Source organism: Melitaea cinxia, chromosome 2 (genome assembly GCF_905220565.1).
Source record: "Melitaea cinxia chromosome 2, ilMelCinx1.1, whole genome shotgun sequence".
NCBI lineage: Eukaryota > Metazoa > Arthropoda > Insecta > Lepidoptera > Nymphalidae > Melitaea > Melitaea cinxia.
Window position 1 is genome coordinate 19888090 of NC_059395.1, and position 19524 is coordinate 19907613.

At 38.0% G+C, this 19524-nt stretch overlaps 1 protein-coding gene across 1 annotated transcript in view; it reads left to right on the top strand.

The window, feature by feature from the left end:
* Positions 1–19524, top strand: part of LOC123666582 (ecdysone-induced protein 74EF) — a 128616-nt gene that overhangs the window by 94685 nt on the left and 14407 nt on the right. Inside the window, exons 4-5 of the mRNA XM_045600688.1 lie at positions 471–593; positions 8762–8965. Of these exons, the coding sequence (XP_045456644.1) occupies positions 471–593; positions 8762–8965 (327 nt within the window). The remainder of the gene's footprint in view (positions 1–470; positions 594–8761; positions 8966–19524) is intronic.

Below are 19524 nucleotides of genomic sequence, written 5' to 3' on the forward strand. Positions count from 1 at the left end.
TGTTAAATTACACGCGGACGAAGTCGCGGGCACAGCTAGTAGTTTTGCTAGTTATACATAGTTAACAAACGATACAACGAAATTAAGACATACGAGAATGATAAAAACGTAATTAAGTTTTTTTTTATATACATATATACAACTGGGTCGGCAAACGCGTACGGCTCACCTGACCTATGTGTAGCCTATAGAATCTTGTAACACCAGAAACATTGTAAAAGTGTTGCCAACCCTACCACCAATCCCCAGGAGCTCTGGTTACCTTACTCACCAACAGGAACACAATATACTGCTTGGAGGCAGTATTATTTAGCTGTGATCTTCTGAAAGGCAGCGATACTTCCCCAGTTACTCCAGAATTTGAGCAGAATATTTCCTGCTGTGGCCTACATCAATAAAATTTCAATTTAATCGTTAAGACTGGAATGAGAATGATAGATTTTTGATACTTTTTATTATTTTTGTTACAGTGGACGGAGAGCCTACAGCTCTCTCGCTAGGCGCGCGTGGTTCCCTAGGCAGGGCGCTCCTACATGGCCTGCTGGCACCCGCCCCCGCGCCTCGTCATCATTTATATACAGCGCCTAATACAGGTAAATACTTTTACGTACAGTACAGTCACATATATCAGTCAGCGAGTTCAGCCTATTGCAGTCCACTGCTGGACATAGGCCTGCCCAAGTTCGCGCACTAGGCATAATTTTCCAAATACCTCAATTATTTTCTTTTTGTTTCGCTTCCCTGTGAACTGTGATGTTTCAGACAAAGAGTTTAGTAAGACCGAATCAAGTGCGAATTGTGGACCACAACGAATCCCGTACTCTACGGTACTAAAAAAAAATACAGTCGAATTGAGAACCTCCTCCTTTTTTGGAAGTCGGTTAAAAATAATTTTATCATCGATCACAAAACGACGATAATAAACGTTCCTCATATGTACTTGAACTTTATTTTTATTATCAGTCGATACAGTGGCCATCGTAATACATATTATTATATTGAAAGTCCAAATTCTACTACGATTACAAAGAGTACTCGTGATAGGTTTCAGAAGCACTATTTTGGTACCTTAAAATCAAATAAATCCTAAAGTATCCTTCAAGGTATAAATGATATAAATAATTCAGTAAAAAGCTACATAGATTAGATTGTCACAAGCTATTCATATAATCAAATCATGATTCAAAATCTAGTATAATCTGTATTACCTAAATGTTTCATATATACCTGTAAATATATTTTTTTATAATAAAATGGACGAAGTAATGTACATCTATAATTTTATTCAATAATTCACGAACGAGTATCTTCTTTAACATTTGATATTTGTAACAAGATAAATGGAATAATGTCTAGAATATCCTTGATATATAATATCGCCTAAAATAGGGATGAATATGTTACGACATCAGGCGGGTACAAGCCCAGGTAGATTTGATTCGGGTCAGCCTAACCTAAGGGTCTGTACCGAGACTAGAGCCCTTTGTCCTTAAATAGTGTTTGCTCGGAGCCATTTTCGCTTGTTACGTGACCTAAAGCCTACTTTTACTCGTAGTCATAATTGACAAGGCCGAATACTAGACGATCTTATTTTCTTTTTTCTTTTTCTTAATCTTATGTTTCTATTCATATAAAAATAAGTAATCTTTTATTTTTTATTTCTAGAAATATATACATTTCAAATATAATCATAAAGTTAATACTGAACGAGATGTCTCATTAGGATTCATTAGATAAAACCTAAGTCCGATTTTTCGTGAAAAAAAAAAATCAAATAACGTTCTCATTTCCGTATTTTGATCCCTCTCGGTTTAAGAGTAATCATCCGAAGATCTGTGTTTTACGGAGAAAACAACGGAAATGGCTTTAAGTCGTCGACACACGTACAACTCCGGTACCTCGCTATAGTAAACGCAATTTCCTGTGGACAGATCGACGGACAGAGATTACTATTTAATAAATGTACTGAAAATGACCTGAAAGCTCTTTCAGAGTTCGACCGGATATTTGCGATATTATATTTTAGAATTACCCTAGCATTGTTGTTTTGTACGTAACACGTAAGTACGTATGTTTTAACTGTTACCTATAATACCAATTCCATATAATATAAATATTCTACAACCTCATTTTGAAAACTGTAAAAAACTCTGACTTTAATATAATATCATACTATTTATGTAAATTGGTACTTAATAATAGACTTCAAAATATAGCCTAAAGAAAACAGTGTACCATACGTCAGACGAAATAACCTTCTGCATATACACAAGCCTCAAAACGCGTCACACGAAAATTATATATTCAATAAAGCTATGACAAATAACTTTAGTCGAAAGTTTATTACGTTTGAAATAAATCTACTAAAATATAAACGATTAATAAGAATGGAGGATATTTCATCCGGCTGCGTTCACGGAATTCCAAATGGGACATAGATTATATTTTTAAAACGAAATGATTATATTACTGTCTGACGGTCTGTCAGCACGTACATAAATGTCTATATTACTAAAGAAGATAACTTTTATTTTAATAGCCCAAAAAGTTTGAATGTGCTTACCTTGTATCGACATTTAAGCAATAACTTTGTATATAAAGATGAGCTTTTTAAAGCTCGGTCTGAAATTTCTAAATGAGATTTACTGCCGAAATCTCAAAAAGTGGATTGTAAATTATTATTGGTCTTGAAGTTTGGGGAGGGACTTCTTTTGAAAATAGCCTTCTATCTCTTAAACCATCGATCGTAGCTAACATTTACTAAAAGTTTTTTGTAGGTCGTCTTTCGCGTCTGCCTCCCGTCTGTAAATGTCCTAACCTAGATTTGACATATTTTATCTGAGCTGCGAAGAGGGATTACATAGATACCTATATAGTACATACATACATAGCAGACAGCGCCTTGTATTTTTTGGCGTGCCTATATCTCACGTTCAGACGACCAAAACCCGTTATGACGTGATATTTTATTTGGGCTGTTTGTTGCTAACCGTCTGCTTGTTATAAAATAAATAGTCGCTCGATATAAAATAAATGTATACTCTATACATATAATATATATTATCAGTACTCTTTTAATTTGAAGTAATGAAATGATTCTAGTACGTTCTGGAACGAAATTATACACAAACATTACTGATCCAACCGCTCGATGCGAAAGTTGGCGTCAAAACAAGCGGCAGGGGGTGAGGTATGAAAAATTCATAAAGAACAAAGAGGAAGTGCGGGGCAATCGATACCCTCAGCTGATGCCTTCCAATGTCACGACCGCGGCCCCCAACCTCCCCTCACGCACACCGCCACACCATTCAATGCGATACGACGCACACGCGACGCGTAACCGGTAACCATAGACCTACTTTTATAGCGAATATTACGTTTTACTAAACAAAATTTGCAAATTAAACTTGAAGTGATGAATATAAAGCAAGGATACGTTATCAGAATTATTACGGCAACAACCTCTTTGACATTTTGCGTAAGAGACTCGTTATTCAAGTTTAATCCATTAGTGCACTGAAAATCCTCCCGTGAGACTCACGTCGAGCACATCAAAAACAATTAAGTATTATTACTGTATCCGTAGAATTCAATAATTTTATTATTTTATTAATAATAGGCAATACATAACATGTATATTATTTATAGTTAAGAGAATAACGTAATAATAATAGTGTCACAAACTAAAGCTAACCCTTCAAAATCAGCTTGTGCAGATGGTCAGAGGCCAGTGTAAAATGTGCAATTTCATCCCGATTCAACCCTAAATCGCCCATGTGGGAGTATTGATAATTTGCACAAGTGAACAATTCACTTTCACTTATATTAAAAGGGTTCATTTTTGTTATTGTCCATTTCTGACAGCTTGATGTATTACTCGGGGCATTATTACGTCATTCCGCTTATGTATTTTGTAACAAATATATGGCGGTAATAATACTTTAGTGAACAAACATTTTTACAGCGTTATGAGATACATATTTTGCATCAAATTAAAACATAGTTTTACATTGTGACGATTCTGACGTACTCGTATAACCTACTAAGATAATGTATTCGTCTCTTTTATGTATTAAAAATTAAAAATTAGACAAGAACTTTGTTTTATCAAAATAATATAAAAATACATTAAAGAGTAAAGTGATACACAAATAAAGGATTATTTACCTTAAAACTAGGCTTAGAGGTCGGTGTGTTATTTAAATGGTAATGCGATACACATATATTTGAAGATATAAAATTACATTTTGTGCAAAAACGTACACATTACTACGAAAATCGTCGGCACTACAAAGCTTAACCCTTACAATACCGCGCCGGGTCGGGACGGACCTAACTAAACAAAACGCAGATGGTTGTGCACATTGCGTACATTTCGAACATCTTCATGCAAAAATGGGTTATACACCTTGCACGTTCCTATCCCCTACACAGTGGCCGCTAATCTGTCACTCGTCTCGTTCTAATCGCTTAGTGGCTGCCAGCTTTGGATCAAACCATCGGTAACACTTTGTTAGAATGACACGCGTGGGTGCGCAGACGCAACTCATTGTTTGTTCATGAATGAAACGATAATGATTTACGAGTTGCAAATTGAATGAATAATTCTTTTAATAAATTAGTTTGTTTGTTTGAAATGTAATAAAATAATTAATATTTAGTGATTCACTTTCATTTATTGAATATGGCTTATTACATGTTTCAGTTGTTTGAAAAATTAATTATAATAAATTTTCGAAAACATACTTTTACCAAAGATATGTAACAAAAAAAAAATATATTTTTTTAATATTATTATCAATAAAATATTTTTCATTCTTAAGATAAAGTCACACGTTCGGTTTTATTCGTCACAGTTTTATATAATGTATTATTCACATTGTACATATGTTACGTAGCTGACCGCCGGCACCTACCGATAGCCGGCTCCTAACTACATTAGCATCTTAAAAGAGATGAATAACAAAGACTATGCGGAAAGGGTTACCGGGTTTGAATGATAGTAAAACTTAGGGCTTAGAAAGGGCTATACTCTAGGGCTTTAAAATAATATTTGATTAGAAAACCTTCATGATTTTAATATTATGTTATGAGTATAATTTTTTAACTTACATATTTAAGAACAATTATATTAAAACACACACACACACACACACACATCACACTTCAGCCTATTGCGTCCACTGCTGGACATAGGCCTCCACAAGTTCGCGCCGAAAATGGCGTGAACTCGTGTGTTTTGCCCATAGTCACCACACGGGGCAGGCGGGTTAGTTCAGGGCTGACTTTGTCGCACAGAAGACGTTGCTATACTAAATACTGTTTTAACAATTATTAAACAGTATTCGTAATTGTACGTATTGTGCCACACTCTTAAATACTCGTCGTATAGCAAATTAAAAGAACAAATAAAATACGGGTTTTAACTGTATCAATCAAAACAGTCATGGATGTCCAGTATTAAGTATTGATAGATTTACACCAGTACACAAAAATGACTCGTAAATACAGTAGTTTATGGGCTATAGAAAAACAAATAAAGTCGCTTTTTATATTGATAGGTCCTAAATCAACTTCTAGTGTAAGTCATACGACGTTTTATTGTTAAGTGACATCTCTTTAATTATTTTCTAAGATTATTATTACAGTCGGCGTCAAATAATCATATTCTGCCATTTTGTAAACGTCACACACATATAATAAAATGAAATCACTTAAATTATGGATTTCATTGTCAAATACTCATTAAAAGTATGTAATTAGTATTATGTTTATATTATTTACAGCTTTGAAACGAATGAGTTACATATGAAAATATTATGTTATTATTATTAATATTAGTTATATATGAAATAATATTAGTTATATATGAATAATATTAGTTATATATGAAAATCGAAGAAATTAATACTCGTATAACATTCGAAGAATTTATAGCCAATTATTTCGAAGTCCATCCGATTATTTATGTACAGAACGAGATCTCCACGTGTACGAATACATAAGATCTTATGTACACATGATTATTCATATGCAAAAAAATTCTAAGTCACGATTCGCATGGATTATGGTCTAACGCCGCTTTTGGCACAAAGGCGATGGACAGTGGTCACTTCATAAAGATGGTCCGATTAAAAGAGGGATCGGGGTACTTTTGTTCCGTATTGTGATATTTTACTAATGGGACCGCATTCCGCACCGACCGGTAGACGGACCGAGGGGAAGAAGCGATCATTATTTATTGTTAATTTATTATTTTGATACGTGAGATGAAAGGGTTGTGACAATAGCGCAATTCCGCGTACCTGGCCGTTAGTTCGAGTGTGGCCGCCTCGCCGCTGGACGCTACGGTTAGATATCTAATAATATTGTCATTTTATATAGGCCTTTTATTAGTCCTGATTTCCTGATCTTGAACACTTGAGGGAATATCGTTTCAGGTTACAAATATTTAAAAAATTTTATAGTAAATTTAACCAGGTCTGTTAAGCTAATTCAGTTCATTGAATTAAATACAAATAGTTGTTGCTTAATTCTTTATGGCATACCTTTAGATAAAGTATGGTATTTTCATGTCATATTTCACGCCCTTCAAATGTCTCGACATCTAGAGGTGAACAAACAGACTCGCAGCTGCATCGCTTATTACTCATCAAAATATTATAATGACCTTATGAATTCAATGATACTAATTTGGTCGTACTTCTCAAAGTACGTATTAAGTAAGAAAGTATAACTTATGGTATGGCTACGTCAATATTATTATTATACAATAGATTACAAAGTATCATTAAGTAAAGGTCATTACTTTTCCGAACTTAACATAAGTTCCGCTACGTATTCTTACAGCGTACCTGTCACGTTTTTAAAATATTACTAGTATTAAAAATAGTTATAATAAACTAGTAATACTATTTGTAATAAATAAATGTTTATGAAAAATATTTTTTTAACAGTTTTAAAATCTCAACCCTCGAATCGTATCCGTGACATTACAAATACTGAACTTACGGGACTATTAAAACCCGTTTCAAAAATCAGTAGTATTAAAATACTTCTATTTACTAGTGATTATACAGTAACACTATTCCATTCACTATTTAAATGGTCAACAGTGACCGAGGACCATGCTTCCAGGTTCCCATAGCCATTGTCCGCTGCTGAAGGGTTGACAATGGTCACAAAGGGGTGTGGACAGCGATTTAAACCTCGCACCGGTCAAATGGTCACTGCTATACCAGTCATAGTTTCAATGGACGAGGAAACGTATGAATAAAAAAACGCTTTCTTTCTTAACTCATAGTTGTATGATTACATTATTTAAATACCGTTATTTGTCAAAGTTTTTTTTATAACGAGGGACCGGACATGAGAAAGTTTTGATTAACGATTTCCATAATCGTGTAACTACGGCTGAAAACTCGCGATCTTGCAACGAAACGGTCAAACCAACCGTCGAATTTGTGAAACGTTCAAGTTTGTAAAAATAAAAAATACCCACATAATGGCACGTCAGAATATAATTAAAATTCAAATTCTTGAAATCTCACGCATGCATATTAAAGCCTGTGCGAGACCAAACCTATTATACTTTCTAATTATACAGATAAACATACCAAAATGACGCGTCTATTTGTGATGCAAAAAAGTGCAACCCTAATCCCTCTGACCCTAAGACAGAGAATCTGCATAATCATAAATTAAAAACACACCAAGTAGTTTTTACATAAGAATAGATCGCTGACCGTGCGTTCCCACACGGCAGAAACAGGTTAAGTGCAAGTGCAATTATGCGATCTAACGGTGGAGTACTGTCCGAACTGACCGTTGGGTCTAAGAGACCGGGATTAATGGCGGGGTTGCATGCGAATTATGCAAGACGACCGTTAGATGCGACAAAAGATGCTGACGCGTGATTTATTTGTGTTTTATTCAAATTATGCATTTTAACGGTATAGATTCGCTATGTTTATTTCAAACTCTTTTTATTATTTTACGTGATGATCTAAAATTTCAATTGATTTTTGTATAAGAAACGCATTTATTTTACAGAACAAATTGAAGTAAATAATAATCAAAATGATGCAATCGTAAAACAGAACATTACCGAGAAAAAATAAAGTAAAATTCATTGTTTGAACGTCGTCTGTAACCGCAAGATTCTCGACAATTTTTATATCATAACTATTTATAATTTCACCGCTTTGTTTCTATTTAAGAAGTTATATTTTATTATTACTTACCGATTGACATAATCGTCGGAATATATTCCACGCTCTGTCAGACTCAGTGGCTTTAATAATAAACTCTTTCTCAGAATTAATATAAAGTAAACAAGAAAAACTGACAAAGCCGAACTGTCCGGATGGAGTTAGTAATTAAATAATAACTGTTGAAATTAAAATAAACTTTGTGATAAAATATACTTTGATGAGAAATAATCAATTACATATTACAATGCAGTAGATTTTGAACGTGTGTTATAAATAATCGTTAGATTATGACTATATTTAGCAATAATTAAAAAAAATAATCGTAATAAGATATATTTTTGACTGTTCTTATAAAATATACCACTATCAATTGTGATAATCGAAGAATGTCATATAAGAACTTAAATATAAGATAGCTGATAGCACTCATCATAGCATTCATGATAGCATAGATATCATTTATACAAATATATATGATCCAGTAATGTAGAAACTTAAATGTAATATGACCAACTGAAAAATGTATTAATAACGTGTATTTTCTCCAGGTTCCCTTCCTCCCTCACCGGCTGACAGTGGCGTGTCAGACGTGGAGTCATCGTCTTCGGGTGCGGGCTCCGCTGAGGAGCTAAAGGCGCGGCTACAGCCCCCTCCGCCAGCTCCCTTCCACACGCCCTTCCTGCCCTTCTACCAGCAGCACCAGATCGCCACCTCCTTGCAGCACCATGTTGCCACCCACCCAAGGCCACCAGGTAAGTGTCATTTATAAAAATATCACCTATTCTAGTATCGACGTTAACAACTTTATGGGAAACGCGAATAGAAATTTTATAAGCAGGCGACTGCGACCTAGACCTAATTGTTAACTTCCATGACGCAACCATGATTCACCTCAAGTCATATATAAAATCTCCTAAAATCTAAAATAAATCTCGTGTCGTCCCTCAAACGAAACAACATTGATAAGAATAATTTATTTAATGACCAGTTATTAAAGAGTTTTACCGACACACAAATCGCTACTTAGGGTAACTTGCCTATAACGTAGGAATATAAGAGGTTTTCATTTCCTTAAGTTCAAGTTTCAATGCAACACAACACGACACACAACAGTTGAAAATAACGTAGAATTTAAAAAAAAGTTTATCTCGTTTTGTAGACTTCGTTTTTCTTTCGTAAAGACTAGTGGAAGTTATTTTGCTCAATGTTATTTCGGATATATTTGAACAACTATTTATAAATCAAGTAAACACTAGAGATATTTATATGCGTTATATTAGAATAACAAGAACAAAACTCCCTAACATTCGCGGTTTGCACTCCAATCTCGTTGCAGTCCACCACCATCTCGAGACTGAGAAACCGGCCCTATTGCTCCTCTCGGAGACGCAGATCGGCAGTCCATCTGACACGGCATACTTATGTTACCCGGGATATACCTTGGAGCATAATTTTAAACCACGCACGGGTGTATGCTTATACACCCGCGACGACATATGCTGCCGGCGTCTCCGTAATCTTGAAGATCCCAACTTCTCCAACTTATGGGTTTTGGTGGATACAGGAGTGGCGAAAATTCTTGACGTCTGTGTTTACCGTTCACACAGCGGAGATGTGGAGACAACCAGGCTTATGCAACACCTTAGTGAGGCGGCTGACGTGGCTCAGCAGCGGTATCCTACTGCTCAATTGGTAATGCTGGGGGACTTTAACGCCCACCACCAAGAGTGGCTATTCCCATACCAGCACACTGACCACGCCGGTAGAGAGATTCGCAACCTCGCTTCAACGCTCAATCTCACCCAGCTAGTCCGAGAAGCAACTAGGATACCCGATGTTGACTCGCATATTGCCAACTGTTTGGACCTACTGCTGACAACAGATCCTGACTGCTATTCGGCATCGGTCTCATCGCCTTTAGGCAGCTCCGACCACTGTCTGGTGAAGTCTGTATCCGTCTATTCACCGCCCTTTCCCTGCCCCAAAGGCACCCGGCGAATATGGCGATACAAGTCAGCAGATTGGGATGAGATGCGTTCCTTCTTTGCTTCGTACCCGTGGCGGCAGATTTGCTTCTCCTCTGATGATCCTTCATCATGTGCGAATGCTGTGGCTGATGTGCTAGGTCAGGGAATGGAGTATTACATTCCATTCACTGACGTTTCAGCCTCCGTGGCAGCTCGACCCTGGTTCAACTCTGACTGTTCTCGTGCTGAAGCAGAAAAGAACACTGCTTACCTGGCCTGGGTCGATGCTCGTAACCACAAGACAACAGACGTGGGCCAGAGGAAGAAAGCCTATAATAGAGCCGCCAGGTCCTGCAAGAAGGCTCTGCGGAAGGCTCGATTTGACCACATTGGCAAAATTGGGACTAGGCTTTCGTCATACCCACCTGGTAGTAAAGCCTTTTGGTCCCTGGCTAAGTCGGTTGAATCGAACTTCTGTCGCCCCTCACTACCTCCACTGCTTAAACCCGATGGATCACTAGCCCACACCGTAGAGGAGAAGGCAAACCTATTTGCAAATCTCTTTGCGGAATTCTCATGTTTAGACTCAGGCAGCGCCACACCTCCAATTTCTTCGATTCGATGCGAGACGTCTATGTCTGAAGTCCGAATTCGTCAAAAAGAGGTCCTTAAAACCTTGCGTAATCTGGACGTGAATAAAGCTAGTGGTCCTGACGGAATACCTGCCATAGTACTCAAAACTTGCGCGCCTGAGTTGTCTCCAATCCTGACACGTCTGTTTCGTCTCTCTCTAGCGACAGGACAAGTGCCGAAAGCCTGGAAGCAAGCTAACGTGCAGCCTGTGCCCAAAAAGGGCAGTCGAGCTGACTCCGTCAATTACAGACCTATTTCCATAACGTCCATACTCTGTAAGAGTATGGAACGTATACTGAATAACCAGCTACTGGCACACCTGGAGGAGAACGATCTTCTGAGCGACCGACAGTTCGATTTTCGCCGCAAGCGGTCCATGGGTGATCTTCTCGCGTATGCCACACACATTTGGAGTGAGGCTATCGAGAAACACGGGGAAGCCATAGCGGTCTAACTCGATATCTCGAAGGCATTTGACAGGGTCTGGCATGACGGCCTTATTAGCAAACTTCCTTCATACGGCCTACCCGCTTCTCTCAGTGTTTGCATATCTGACTTCCTGAGGGATCGATCAATTCGCGTGGTTATAGACGGTTGCGAGTCCGATCGTTTGGTCATCAATGCCGGGGTCCCTCAGGGGTCTGTACTCTCGGCAACGCTATTCTTGCTGCACATCAACGACCTGCTCAAACCCGGGACCTTTGGGTATGCAGATGACAACACCGTTGTCGAGCGTTACATGTCCGACGCACGAGCGAGTGGATTTGAGATCCAGGCGCTGAGGGAAGCCATGATTCAGCGACTGAACTTGTCCCTTAAAGCCGTCTCTGATTGGGGTGACGCAAACCTGGTCAAGTTCAACGCCTCTAAGACCCAGGCGTGTCTCTTCTCGGCAAAACGGAGTCCTTTCCAACTGACTCCCTCTTTCCGAGGTGTGCCCGTGCCCATATCCGGCCACCTGGAGCTTCTTGGCGTTACTTTATCATCCACCCTCAATTTTGGTTCATACATAGAGGCAAAAGCTCAAACAGCTGCCAAAAAACTGGGCGTCGTCTCGAAGGTGAGACGGTACTTCACTCCGGAACAGCTTCTGAATTTATATCAAGCACAAGTTCGATCATGTATGGAGTACTGCTCTCATCTTTGGGTTGGCTCAGCCAAGTACCAGCTGGAGCTTCTTGAATCAATTGAGAGACGAGCCAGGAGGCTCATCGGTGACGATGCACTGGTTGCCACAAAGCTGCAAAGCTTACATCATCGGCGTAGGGTGGCCGGCCTGTCGGTTTTTTATCGGATACACTTCGGAGAGTGTGCGCAAGAACTCCATGACCTGATTCCCCCCTCCTCCTTCCATCATCGTACAACCAGACGCTCTGCGTTACGTCACCCTTATATGGTTGACATTCCCCCTATACGCACTAAGCGATTCGCTAGTACATTCTTAATCCGTACGGCCAAAGAACTCTCTACCAGCGTCTGTGTTCCCCGAAAGCTATGACCTGGGGATCTTTAAGTCGCGAGTGAATAGGTTACTTCTAGGTAAGCGTGTTCCATCTTAGACCGCATTTTCACTTATCATCAGGTAAAATAGCGGTCAAACGCCAACCTATCTATGTATAAAAAAAAAAAATGGACTCCCCAACATGAAACCCGCGATTCATATACTAATGTTATAACTTTATCACGACTTAAATTTAATTACTTAAAAGTTGTTATTGAGCATTTTTATCAAAATGAATCATTAACGCTATTTATATCAAACCACTGACGGAATCTAAGCCGAAAACACGAATTTATGGAAACATGTGTGATATAAATAGAATTAATTCTTCAATTACATATTGTAAGTTTTTTAATGTTTCGTTTTGAAAAAACAAAGAAATGTTGTGTTAAGCACCTTTTATACTATGCACTTTTAAGATAGTTTATCTGTGAAATTGGTTGATGGTCAAAGGGCAGAAACAATCTAGAAAAAGTTTTCATATTACATTCATTTCGTTAACTTACGCTATTGTAACGATTCAATAAATATAATTTTTAATCAAGTGCGTCATGATATACACTAACATATTCTTATAATTGTTCATATACAAAGTAAGTGAAAAATGACATCTAAAAAAATCAAAGATGGTGGAACAAAAGCATTGTTTAGGTGGGAAGGTGACCGGTGAACGCCCCACCCGGAAGGTCACCTTACAGCGCGGACGCATGTTTGGGAAGCAACAGTCAGTCTTCACCCTAAACTTAGCTAAGTTAGCAACGAGATATTTATAGAAACGTTTTATTTATACAAGTAGTAATGAATTACGTTAAATTTTTAAGAGAAGCTATAAGAATTAATACTAGCTACAAAGTAGTGGATCCTTTGCGGATTTCCGGGGGCGTGTTGAGCCTGGCCGCCGGCCAGTTGGCTCACCGTCTCCCAGCACATTAAACACCCGAATTATTCACCCGCCCGACAATTATTCACGGTGCATTTGTTACAATTTGTAAGAGAAAAACACGTGCGATAAGTAAAGTTTTTATAAACAAAACAATCAATCAGATACGGAATTAACTCTCAGACTTTGAGGATATTGGAGGATTTGTTCTGAGGGATTTGTATGTTGACAAGAATCCGAGGAGGACAGCCACTTACTGAAAATATGCACAACTGTAATAAAGCTGAGAGATGTAAAGCTACAGCTATTTGTTTACGAGATCAGATGAGACTTCCACTGACAAACAGTTCAAAACTTTATCACGAAATTAGTTCTTATTGAAAATTCCAAGTAAATTGCAAAGCTCAACTAAACAAAAGCAATAAAAAACGGGAAGTACTATTCCGTCACTAAGCGAACATTTGTTTAATCTACATGTTTAGCTGTGTTTGTTTACACACACATCGATGACGCGATTTGCTAGAAAACGTAACAACAACGAACTTTACAAGATCTAGCGCGCTAAAAATTCATAATGCGGTAAATTTAATAAAGAAGTACTTATTTGAATATTCCACGAAAGCATAAAGGTTAAATATTCAGCAGTTAGCGGCATAGAAGAAGCCAACACGTTGGTCGGTGATAATGTTTGGATTAAATATAAAAAAATCAGAGATGTGAGCTCGATACGGTGAAGGCACATCCCTAGCACGGAACCAGTTGGCATAGCGATGCATCGGACGCCTGTCCTCAGCTATTTGACATTGTACAAGGTCAGTGCTCCTAATATAAAGATGCAAAAACTCCCGAGCCGTCCGTCGTATGCGCACCGCGTAGCGTATGCGTCCGCGCATGCGAAACGACCACTTTCGATTGCGTTTTAAACTTAACCATTAATTACGTGCCTATGAGATGATTTGTTTTGAGTTTGCGAGCTTTATTTCTTATGATAAAGCAATGAAAAAACGTATAATGATTGTCCAGTACAGTCTGAGATAAAAAATATTTAAAAAAATCAAGATTGCTTGAGGAAAATCACTTTAATTTTACATACTTTTTGTTGTTTTGTTTTTTTTTTTTTACAATACAATATTACCTGTTTAAAGCAAAACTTAATAGTTACTAACTGTAATATATTTAAATTTTCGTATGTATTTGACAGTAAGTAAGCAGAAACAAAAGTCAGTGAATACTTACCTCAAAATGGAGCATACTTTTTAAATATAAGTTTGAAATAGCTACGATATACTTACAAATACTTATATTGCTTTAAGGTGCCAAGTACAGTCTCATTCAAAGCCTACTTATGGAGAATCAAAGTAACAGCGTAAATAAATAAAACTTAAATACATTTTCGATAAAAATCGACACATAAAGTCGATAGCGGAACGAAAAAGTAACCAATGTATCACTACCTACATTACACGTGATAATAAAATATATAATTAGCTCGCGGGGACGTTACAAATTAGTCAACATATTGTTTACAGCAGCAGACAACGTGTTAAGTTGCTGATGTACACGGTGTTGTGATAAAAAAGTGTTTTTATGTCTAAAAATAAAATATATCATTTAAAATCGTATGCCTTATAATTTAAATAAATAAAAAATATTTTAATATAGTCTCTATCTTTCTTTGAGTTCATTTAGAGTTACGCGTTTAAGCTTATAGTCGCTTAAGTTTAAAAGGAACAACACACAAAGTATTGGCAATTGTTCGCATAGAGGCTGCTAGGATCATGTCATGTCGGAGTGGCTTGGCGTGCGGTATTGCGCTAACCACACACGAAATTTCGATGTTGCAAACACATTGCGAAAGAGCGCGGTACCGGCGCCGCCATTGTCAGCCACTGGCGAAACGCACGACCTTCCTATTCGGATTGGGCAGTCGAAACCTGATTCGAGTATGTGCCACTGACTATCGTACGACAGCATGTCCTCTCCCTAACTGTTGAAACAGGTGTCGCGTGACGGAAATCGACGTAGAAATTGAGTTATTTGAACAAGTGCATTAGACAATTTCACACCTCGGAGGCCCAATACGGACGGAAACCTCGAAAGTAAACAGAAACATAGAATTAGAACATGGATATATGTCGAAACGGTACATAGGTGTAAAAAAATTCAGATACCGCTCGTATCGTTTAATCATCGCAGCCTTGACTGCACTAGATTGGCCAATTTCATGACGTATGGCGATGTGAAACACCACTCTTAAGCGTCGAACAGCGAGAGATTCGAAAGAATTGTGATGCGGGTTGCGTCAGAACGAATGTTTGGGTGGAATACATGAATAGAAGCTCCACGATCGAGACGAGATAAAGCGACTCTTAAGACTCGGGAATGTCATTTTATTTTTGTAAATGTGGATGCTGTACAAAATTTATAAAAATATTGCAGTACGTAAGCTAAGCGTGTCAGTAAAAAGTGATGCTAAAAACGGTATAAGAAATGGTCGCCGCTTAACATCTCAGATAGAGCCCTAATTGCGTGATATCCTCTCGCCGTTATGCACGCCTGGTGTGTCCGCGGTTGTTTTTCTATTTATCAAAGTGACCTGAATACGTCATACGTACACACGACACACTATAAACGACTTCACATTTAAACGATTAACATGTGAGCGATATATAAAGCTACTTATCATCGTAAGCGTGTTTTCGTGACATATTTTACACAAACGAAATGGAAATTAAAATGATCGTTGCGTCTATTTTGCAGAGCTGCATTGCGATAAGGTTTCGCGCGTGTGCGTTTTCTAACGTGTCCGAGTGTGCGTGTGTGCGGTGCGCGGGAGTGTGCGCGAGGTGATCGTCCCGTTTCAAGGGCAGTGCAGCTAGCGCTCATATTAATAGTTGGCGACTATTTCTGCCGCGCCGCCTGGGGTACCGGAACGTTATTATTGACATTCGCAAACTTCCAAATTGGACTTACATCACTTCACGCTGACGCGATCACCGTTCGTTTTGTACTACTGTGATAAAAGTTCTTGTTTAACACATCACTACATTTTGTAATGTTTTCCTGTAGCGTAGAAACTAAAGAAAGTAAAACGCATTTACGTTAATCAACTGATAAATAAGTTTAGTTCAAATGTTGATTGGAATCAATCTTATTCGTTATTTATCAAATGCTAATAATAGATATTTAAAAGGTTGATGTTTCGAGAACGGAAACACAACCAATTAATTTGACCTCAATTTGGATTTCTCATCCAATATATAGTCTTCCGCTAATTAGAATCTTGTAGGAACTAAGCGTGCGTTATAACAACCAATCTATCGAACGTCTGTGTAAGTTCAAGCGTGATTATGTAGAGATACAATAAAAAGAACTGACGATAATTTTAAAGACTCCTAACAAAACAGACACAGAAACTAAAAGCAATCGTCTTTGTCCAATCGTCGGCCGTACAAGGAAGATGGTCGCGCCATCTGTCGCTCGGCCGGCGCTTGCGCAACGCGACCCACTTGCGCTGCGGCCGCTGCCAAACGCCTCGGCTCCTCTACAATTACATATTTCGGTGTCGCAACACTCGCGTCGCATCCGAGTTGAACGGCCCGCGACCTTGAGCGTTGCGCAGCGCACGCGCCGCTGAAAGCGAAAGGACCGAGTGGATCCCGGAATTTAGTACAGTAACGTGAGCTGTCATCGGTCATCAGTAGTACAGCCCGTAGTCGGTGAAGCCAGCGCTTTACGTCCTACAAAAAGCCATCAAAAAACATCACTAAAGCTATTTTATAACAAATAGAAATGTTCTGATTAATTGAGTACCTATTCGTAGTCATTTCATGAGCGTACGTGACTCGTAAACGTCATTTATCTCAAAACCACATAGAAGTTCCTACCCGTGAATCACGCCTCTACAAGAGTCTGTAATAGTGCGTCACCTTGTGTTCTGTTTCACACGCTTCCCGCGCCCGCTTGCACAATATTCTCCGCCGCCATCTTCCTTCCGAAACACTACGTTTCTTGACAACACATTTCAAAAATTTAAAACAATATTCTAATGTAGCTTTCTAGGCTATCTGACTGTCCCCGATCATAGTATGTACAAGTGTTAGTAGTCATTATATTTCCTCTACGTGTAATAACGCAATGAAACCAATTTGATTACAAGTTAATTTAGCTCGATAACAACAACTTCACGCATACCACAAAATTCAATAGCAGTAAAAAATTATCACGACCCATTTTCACGTCGAATCTCAGCCCACTTCCCCGGAAACCTCATACGAGAGCTTATTTTACGATAGGTATAAAAACAAGAGGGGCATCAGAGTCCAGGCGGCCTACATACGCGCTTCACTGATTTCCTGCCCGTTTTAAAATTATCCGCTCGTTCCCGGCGGAGCGGCAAGGGCGCCCTTTGCAGACCATAGCCCCTTACACTCTAAATATAATTACACTCTCCTGAGCCGATATTCAGGAAATCAAAAAATCAATTGATTACATAACTTTCGGAGAAATTGAGATTTAAAAAACCAGAACAGAAATATTTCAGATAGACCAATTTATGAACGCATAAAATGTAGATCAGTATGAAGAATTCAGAATATCTCAAAGTAGCTTCGTTCTTTTGAAGTAAAACTTCTTTACGCACGCTAGGCAGTTAACTCGTGAATGCGTAACGAGAGCGTTACGAAAAGTGTGATCGGGCGAGGCGAACGGAAGTTGAGAGGGAGATATAAGTTAGTGAAGATAAAAACAGAGAGAGTTACGTTTCGTATATTACTGTAGGGGCAAAATAATTTTTACTTCAGTCGTTTTATAATAAATCACGTAATTCTTCCATAAATATTTCGGGTTATAAGACTAAAGTTCATATATGTATCATAATTATCCATTTATATGAAAAACTGAACCTGCTTTTTCCAAAGGACATCTTGAGATGAAAATGAGATGGCAAAGCAGCTATCCTTGTGTCGTGCGTGGCATTAACGGGGTCAGTGTTAGACCACATAGCGCTGCATAAATAGACTCCCCCCCCCTCCAACGGGCTCCCCTCCTTTCGCTTCGATGCACTAAGATCATCTTACTGGAAATTTAGTTAGGGGTGTTCAATACTGTGTTTTCGCATACAATATCAATCACAATAATACCGCTAAGATAAAATATTGCAACTAAGTAATTTATGCTTTTTACATAAGTATCGTAAACAAAATGATAATATTAATATGTAGAACAACAAACAACGAGTGTTAATTAGGAAAAATATTACATACTCTTTCTATAAATAAGCGACAGGCTTAAAGCGTTTGTGATGCGTGAACTCGAATTCCAACATATGAAGATGACAACATATGAGGATGTTGTCAAATTGTCAATGTTATAGGAAACGAAATTATGGCAGGTAATAGTAATTTCGGATTCTTACAATCAAAAACCAAGTCATACCGATACCGGTATCGGTCGATGGTACCCTTCTCGAAGTTGTTCAGGATTATATTTACCTAGGCCATACTATTCAACTAGGCCGCAACAACTTCGAGAAGGAGGCCGATAGGAGGATTCGGTTGGGCTGTTGGCAGACTCCGTCGAGTCTTCACTTCGAAGATTCCGCGTGAAGTGTGAAGTGTGACAAACAAAAATTATTAATCGTTATTTTATTGGTTATTACATGTGATAACATTTGAAGAAAGGAAGTAAACAAAGTGGAAATATATATATCAAACTCATGCGATGTATTTATAGAATTTATCTCGCGGATTTTTACATAATACATCATATATAATGAAGAAATATTATTTTAAGCCAACCAAGACTCAATAAAATTCGTGTATTTAAATTAGATATCCGCTGACTGAAAATAAAATTATATAACCTACATCAGCGAACAACCCTTTACCAAGCTAACAGTTCTGAAATAATTAAAAATATTTATTTGATTAGACTTTGTATTTAAGATTAGCGCTATACTGAAAGGCTGCCCTAATTACAATTATTGCTGTAATTAATAACTTTATTTTTCGTATTAACGATACGTAAATTAAAAGAGTTAATTTATGTTTTCTTAACAGTTTACGTTTAGAGAAAAGATATACATAATTAAAATAAGCTCTTTGCGCTCAAGGGGCATCTTTAGGCTAAAAATCCTGTAAAAAAAACGTGTAACACAACGCTCAAACTATGACCATCATGAGTATTTCCTGTACCTACAAATAATTGTCGCGAGTGGATCTTGATGGAGGTCTACGCTAGACTCACAGTAGCTGAAACCCTACGGTGTTCCTTCTTTCTACCATCAGCAGTGATGTCAACACTGCGCCAAACTTTCATATCTGCCTTGGA